Source organism: Gossypium arboreum, chromosome 6 (assembly GCF_025698485.1).
Source record: "Gossypium arboreum isolate Shixiya-1 chromosome 6, ASM2569848v2, whole genome shotgun sequence".
NCBI lineage: Eukaryota > Viridiplantae > Streptophyta > Magnoliopsida > Malvales > Malvaceae > Gossypium > Gossypium arboreum.
The window spans coordinates 19,655,378-19,663,676 of NC_069075.1; the positions used below are offsets into that span (position 1 = coordinate 19,655,378).

General features: G+C 32.8%; 1 protein-coding gene across 1 annotated transcript; it reads left to right on the forward strand.

Moving 5' to 3' along the window:
• Window positions 1-5,949: 5,949 nt before the first annotated feature.
• Window positions 5,950-7,834, forward strand: LOC108478878 (uncharacterized). Its single transcript, XM_017781335.2, has 2 exons — window positions 5,950-7,103; window positions 7,338-7,834. Exons 1-2 carry the CDS (start codon window positions 6,437-6,439, stop codon window positions 7,685-7,687), a joined length of 1,017 nt encoding a protein of 338 aa, XP_017636824.1. The 5' UTR covers window positions 5,950-6,436; the 3' UTR covers window positions 7,688-7,834.
• Window positions 7,835-8,299: the final 465 nt, after the last annotated feature.

An 8,299-nucleotide genomic window follows, 5' to 3' on the forward strand; every position in this document is an offset into this window, starting at 1 on the left:
GTACATCAAATGGGCCTAAAGACCCAATTCCAATAATTCCAAGCCAAAAATTTAAAAGAAAGTGGCCTAACAACTTGATCCAAGTTCTAAATGCCCAAACTAATTTCATACATTAAAAATCTCATGTAAACAATATTTTTATAATAATTTTTTTAGAATTGACCAAAATGCCCTTTTGTGATAAAATTATCAATTTTGTCCTTTTTCGTTTAAAAGTAAAATTTCTTCAGAATAATAGCCTCTTTGCAAATCCAAATCTCATAATTCATATTTATCCCTTAATATTCATATTTACATAAATAAAATCACATATTTTCTCTTTTCTCGGTGACATTGAGAATTTTACAATTTAGTCCTTGTATTTCTTCCAATTTAATTCAAAAGTAATTGTATCACGCTAACATGCAATTCAATACATTCCCATGCCATATTACCAATAATAATTCATTTTTCCATTTTGGTCAAATTTTCACTTTTATCTCTAATTTTTTTCAAAATTTGTAATTTAGTCCTTTTATCACGTTTTCATTTCTAAAATTCCTTTCATAAATTTTAATACCCAAAATCACTTTACTTTCATATGAATTCCCTTAACTAATTCATTTTTCCAATTTTCTTGAAAATTCACTACATTTTCTACTAGAATAATGTCACATGTCAAATAGGAAATGTTTGGATGTTACATAGAACACAACACAACGCAACATAATACTAGGCTTAAATACTTAGTAAACTTATATTAAGAAAATGATATAGTTAGAATAATTCCCTTTCTATAAATCATACTTTTTAATAATCCTGCATTGACCTTTCTAATTTTGCTAGCTCTACAATTTAGTCCTTAATCCTCAATTATTAAATCTACTAAATTAATCCCACATTAATTCTAATTAACAACTAATTAAAATCTAATAATCTCTAACAATCACCGTACCTACTCTCGAAAATCCTTTGTTAAACTTCTCGAAATGACTAGGTTTAAGAAATCCAATTCAAATTGAATTTTTCGATTACAATTATGGAACCCAAATATGGATGCTTTAAGAAATCAAAAAATAGAGAAACCTACGATAACTGTAACAACCCTAACCCATATCCGTCGCTAAACTAGGTTATGAGGCATTACTGAACAAAAACATAATTTCGAACGTTCACATATTCAAACAAATTATATTTATATATATAAAGCATATTGCCAATTAATTATTAAACACACATTAATAATCATATTACATTGACGAATCATACTTCAACTTTAACCGAATCCATACCATTCAAATAATCACATTTTTCATTAGCAAATATATATATATACACGCATATACTTTCATTATAAACCAAACCATTATGGCAAGCATCATTTGAATACACAAACATGTACATGTAATATATATATACATATAATTAACATCTTGCTAAAATTCATATAATTCCCATAGTGCATTATTACACAAGTCATTACTCATTTGGTAAATATCTTTATCTCACTTACAATCTATATCAAACAACTAATCACTTTAAATACACATACACTTTACATGCAAACTTAACTAAGTTCTTTTCATAACAACAAAACATACCCTATATCATGAATATCAAAATATAACCTAAACGAGCTTATTATATAAACTTATGTTTATAATTAACTGAACATGTACCATAATCGAATTATCAATCACAACCAAGTTTAATAAACCATTTTCAAGCTATTTCCAAAACATATATCACCAATCGCATATACTTTTCATTCATTTCACATAACATTAAAATCAAAACAGAATAAACCATTACTAAACATAACCACATCCAAACTTTAAAGTTAAGCCATATTCGCATGGCTAAGTTTATACATATCCACAATTTAAAAAAATACTTATTAGCCTATACATGCCATAAGTTTGAAAATAGACTTTTAAAAGTACCGAAAGTTAACGATAGTGTGGATGACTTCGATAACGATCCCCGAGCTCGAAACTCACAACTAAAATCTATAAAACAGAGTAACAAAAACACACACAGAGTAAGCTAACTTAGCTTAGTAAGCCTTAGGTAAATTAAACAACTCACCGAATAATCAAAAACATTCAAACTAACCAAATTATATCAATAATGGTATACTTTAACATATTAAGATACCTTGGCCGAATGTTCAGAATCAATTATATAACGCCACATAAATATTTCTTATACAGCCGATTATACAAGATCAATTATATCATCATATAGACACTTACATGTAGAGCCGAATACACAAGTTAAATAAAATATCACATGTAACCTATAGTTCAAATTCAAAAGAACATTACATATGGCCGAATATGCACATTCAAGATAATTTCACATATAACCGAGTATATAAATTCAATATAAGCTCACATGTAATCAAATATTAAAATTCAATGTAACCTCACATGCAGTCGAATATACCAGTTCAATATAAGCTTACATGTACTTACCTATGTGGCCGAACATATACAATGTAGTTTAACTCAATTTCATTTGGTCAATATCCACAATAACTTGAACTCTTATAATCATAGACTTGAAAATAAATCACCGGTACAAAACCTACTAGGCATAAGCCTGAATCACACACCGGCACAAGGCCTACTAGACCCAAGGTCTGATATTTATTCACCGGCAATAAGCCTGCTAGGCACAAAGCCCGATTAATGTCACCAGTACAAGGCTTGCTAGGCTCAAAGCCCGAATATCCCAATTATAGAATCATTCCACAACTTTTCATATATCGAATAGTCCAATATTCCATGTAACACATACACACTTTCAGGAGTTTTAAATCAGTCGAATAAAACTCAACCACATTAAATCTTTGATATATCACGTTCGGCTAATATACTAATAGATTATAAAATTTGAATCATCATAGTAAAATATTCTATGTTCAAAATGAACCATGTTTAATTGCTTAAAGACTTACCTCGGATATCAACGGACGTTACAAATCGACTATTCGACTATTTTTTATTTTTCCCCGATCCAAGTCCGATTTCCTTTGTTCTTGATCTATATAATTTCAAATTAACCTCATTTAAACATAATTTCACTTAATTTAATCCAACAACACATAAATGGGAAAATTACCATTTTACGTCTGATATTTCATACTTTTACAAATTAGTCCTAATTGCACAAAACACAAAATAAACAAAATCTCACAACAATGTAGTTGGGCCAAATTTTCCATATAACCATACTAGTCCATATATTTCATCTATTTCACATTTTAATCCCTCAATTTATTATTTTTGCAATTTAGTCCTAATAACTCAAAATCATTAAAAATTCCAATACAAAACATGTTAATCTAAAACATATTTTTGATATTTCATCATCAAACATCACAAAACACAAATATTCATTAATGGCATAACACAATATTCAACGAAATCAAAAATTTGAGCATGGGCCGGGTAGTATTCGAAGCAACGATCTCAAAAACGTAAAAATTATCAAAAACCGAAACAAAACATACCTTAAAATTGAATCAACAATGGCCGAATACCTAATTTCTTATTCCTTTCTTTCTTCTTTTATTTTCAGCAATAGCAAGGTAATATGAAACTTTATTTTATATATTTATGTTATGATATATTATGTAATATTTCATAAGTTACCAAATTAACCTTTATTAATTAATACAAAACCATTATATATAAAGGTCATAGCCGTCCATGCTAATATTAAAAGGAAAAATTGCAATATAAATTCCCCATATTTAAAAGCCACTAACATTTCAATCTTATAGTTTAAACTATCAAGTTTTTATTTTACGCGATTAAGCTCTTTTATTTAATTAAACACACAAACAATCAAATTTTCATACAAAATTTTCACACATGCAAATTCACATATAATAAACACGAAAAATAATATTTAAATATTTTTCTATCTCGAATTTGTAGTCTCGAAACTACCGTTCCGATTAGGGTCTAAATCAGACTGTTACAATAACTAAATAAAAAATGGAGATAAATGTATTTGGGAAACTTTATGGAACACAAAGATAGAAGTTTTAAGAAACCAAAAATGGAGGAGGCTCCAAAAAATCTAAAGATGGAAACTTTACAAAAGCAAGAGTGGAGGAAGTTGCAAAAAAAAGAACTCAAAATCGAAACTTTATGAAATCTCCAATGAAAAAAGTTAGAGCTTGACAAAAACTTGGAAAAAAATCGAAACTTGAGAAGTTAAAAAGATTGAGCTATGGATTTTTGCTAGGTTTCGCCAGACAGCGCCAAAACGTAAAGTTTTCTTTAAGTTGGTGTGGATCGGGCTTGTTAAGGTGCTTCGAGAGGCTTGACTTGATCTACAAGACTAAATGATAAGCTAAGGTATATCAAAGTTGACACTCTGATCACTCATTGAAGCTTAAGTCAATTAAGGATCTATCGTTATAAAGACTTTTAGTGAAAAAGATAAAAGATGAGAGAGGAATAATACGTCATGACCTTATGCTTGATCCCTAAGCTTGATTTTTATTAATTGATAGTGTAAGGAGTAATCCCACACTGAATCAAATAAAGTTGATAGTGCTTGACAACTTACATATTTATCCTTCTTTATATTATAGTCTAAAAAAGTGCATATGTTTTGAGAAATTGATTGAGATTTATGTGTTTAAGCTTCAAAGAAAATTATATGAAAAGTATAAAAATAGGATTTGTTAAATTCAATATTTTCAAATTTTCAAATTCAAATAGCGATTAAGAAATTTATGCATTTGAAAATTTATCATAAATATTCCATTTTTAAATATTTTATTATTCAATATATTGTTTTTAAATTAATCTAAAATTTAAAATAAAAACGCTACTTCAAGGATTTATATAGGTTGGTTTTGTACAGGTAAAGTGAAAAGAGCGAGCCAAAAACTTGGAACGAAAGGACTAGTCATGAGACCCCATGGATGGTCCTCTCTTTGGTCAAAACCCTAGTCAAAGTGACCCCATGGCAGAAGTTTTTCTACCACATTTTCCGGTCCTAGCTGGCAGACAAATGAAAAGCAAAGAAAAGGGTTGCTGATGTGGCACTGAAGCCTTTAAATGTCTTGCCTTAAAAGACGAAATTGACATCTTTGTTATCCCCAAAAGACCAAAACTGTTTCCCTTCGTCTTATAATTAAATTGCATTGTCCAAACCACCAAACCCTTGAAAGGGTGTTTTATGTAATAATCCCCCCAACGTTACCATGTGACACATTCTGCTACTCGTTTCTCTTAGCTATTTCTTTGCATGGCGTGGGACTTATTTAAGAAGCCTAACCAAATGATTAGGGTGTTGTTTGCCGATTTGTTTAGTCTTTTAATGTAGATCTCTCTTGTCTGATCTTGTTTACAGGAAATATAACGCCACGCTTGTTATTCATTGCCTCATTGCCTGTATCTTATTGATCACTATGAACATATCATATTAATATTGCAGGTGCCTTTTTATTTTTGAAAAAAAAAAAAGTGGACAAGTCAATCTTGTGTTCGAATTTACTTTTCAGTGAAGTTTAAAGTCAAATGCGACATGGACATAAATTACTTTAAAAAGTAGGAGAATTCCTTTGAGGCATGTAAGTACGTGTTGTCTGAGAAGGTTTGTAAAGTTGTTAAAATGTGTGTTTAATTATTTTTTCATTACTTTAAATTGTAGGGAAGAAAGATATAGATGTAGTTGAAAAGTTGAGTGATGATTGGTGGCTTAGGCTTCGTTTGGATGGGCGATTGACTGCGGTGCAGTGTGTTTAACTTATTTTTTATCTCACGCTGCAGTATCGCTATAGTATTTAATCTCACCGCCATCACTATTTTTACACTAATCGCAGTTAAACACAAAGCCTATCCAAACTCACCCTTAATCACTTTTGCCACAGGGCTTACATGGTGGTGAACACTCTCCCCCCACAGTATATATCTTTTTCTCTATCCCTAATTGTCTACCCTTTCCTAGAAAAACAACCCTCTCTCTCCTCTTTCTCTCTCTGAAAATTTTTTTTAGGGGTTCATTGTTGTGTCAGTTTGAGTGGATATGCTTGGCCTTTTGTTATAATTAATGGTAGTTAGATCTCTCTCTCTCTCTCTCTCTCTCTCACTTTGTAGGGAGGCAGTGGTTTGAATAAGTAGTTTTAGATTTCGACTTTAAACTTAGAAGATTTCATTTGATAATTTGAATGGCTTTTGCTGGTTCTCTCCTTTTCTTTTTCATAATATAAGAATACATTTAATTCTCTTCTAGAAATCGCCAAAACCATGAAACAGCATAATCTCTTTATGTTTATCTAGTCACTGATCATTTTCTTTAGGTTGACTTGAACTCACGTTAATTCCTTGGCCTAAGTTTCATTCTTGTAAAAAGGGTTAATATCTAGCTCCAGCTTCTCTTTCCTCTCTCTCTCCCTATGTTATTTTAGGGTGTTGCAGGCACTTTGGCGATGGCTGATCAAGGTGGTAACAACATTGGAATGAGGGAATATAGGAAAGGGAACTGGACTGTTAATGAAACAATGGTATTGATTGAGGCAAAGAAGATGGATGATGAGAGAAGAATGAAGAAAAGCTGGGAGGGTGAAGGGAAGGGCAAACCAACAGAGCTGAGATGGAAATGGGTAGAAGATTATTGTTGGAGTAGAGGGTGTTTGAGGAGCCAAAACCAGTGCAATGACAAGTGGGATAATCTCATGAGGGACTACAAGAAAGTGAGAGAGTACCAAAGGAGAACAGCTGGAGCTGGGGATAACCAAGGATCTTATTGGGAAATGGAGAAGAATGAAAGAAAAGAAAAGAACTTGCCTACTAACATGCTGCGCCAGATATCTGAGTGTTTGGAGGAGGTGGTGGATAAGAAAGGAGGTCAAAGGGTGGTTCTGCTTGCTACTGCCACTGCTAGTGGCTCACTTCCCATTCCCAACATACCGGATGTTATGGATAGACCAATTACTAGCGTGCAACTGCCTCCTATATTGCAACATCAACTTCCACCTATTCCAGCTGCAGTTCCATTACCTCTAACAGCACCGCCGCAACTTCCGCTACCGACAGCTGCTCCTACACCACTATTACAACCACCTTTTTCGTATGCTCAGCCATTGCCCACAGTAGGTACTCTCTCCCTCTCTCTAGCTTGCCTTGCTCACATGCATCATTGCCCGTACATAAATAGTAGATTTCAGTTTTTTAAGTAGTAATTTTGACGGGTCAGCACAAATTCCAATGATTTAAATTGGTACGCCACGTTAGAGACTACTTTGTATGATGATCTCTGATTTTTGTATTGATTGATTTCATTGGTTCCATATATATATATTTATGTTTTGGAGATGTGTGATGGCACAGATTCGGATACAAGTGAGTATTCAGACTCACTAGCAAAGCGAAGGAGAAGATCAGGCGGCAATGGGGAAGGCACCAGCAGCGGCGCTGCTACTGCAAACAACTCAAATGAAGCGGGCATAGCAATATCGAAAAGTGCTTCCATTATAGCAGAAGCCATCCAGGCCAGTGAGGAAAATGAGGAGAGAAGGCATAGAGACCTTGTTAGTTTACATGAGAGAATACTAAAGATTGAAGAATCTAAGACAGAGATCAACAAAAGAGGCATTGATGGCCTGGTTGATGCCATTAACAAGCTTGCTAATTCCATCCTTGCTTTTGCTTCCCATAAAAACCAGTCAGCTCCAAAGTGATGCTCTTTATGGTTCCAATTATGTCTTAATTAAAAGTCCCTAATCTCCTTTATGTTAAGTGTTTAAGCTCGCATGTTTTGTGCTTAAACACATACAAGGGCAGGTTGTACTACTACCAAAAGTGAAATATCAGCAAACTGTTATGCATTTGGGACGTTTATCTTAAAGGAAAGTATTGTGTCCATATATTGCTTGAGTGTGATGTGGATTATGCACTGCTCTTTAAATTAGCATGTTAAACAGATATGGGAATATCAAAACTCTACTATTTCTTTTTTATGAAACAAGTTCTACCCCCAAACAAGCAACCATTTCACAAGTTCATAAATTCTGATACTAATTTTAAGTGTGAATCAAAGATGCCATGGTGGTGAGGTGGAAGGGGGAAGCTACTCAAGATGATGCTGCAACTGGGCATTGACCACTAATTCTCTGAGACTGGTCAAAGGCGACCAGTCAAAGGATCTCCGAACTGAACCCTCTGATCCTGACCCAAGGATGTGATGGTTGCATAAATTTACAGAAATGCTATTGTGACTATTATTTTTTATTAGGGTAAAGTCCATAATACAACCGAGCCCGAATACTGATAGAAGAGTTCTAATTCGACAA

Bases quoted from the DNA above. Each gene is read 5' to 3' on its own strand.
- LOC108478878 (XM_017781335.2), top strand. From the start codon at position 6,437: ATGGCTGATCAAGGTGGTAACAACATTGGAATGAGGGAATATAGGAAA. The intron at 7,104-7,337 runs GTACTCTCTCCC...GTGATGGCACAG, and splicing joins TCAGCCATTGCCCACAGTAG to ATTCGGATACAAGTGAGTAT.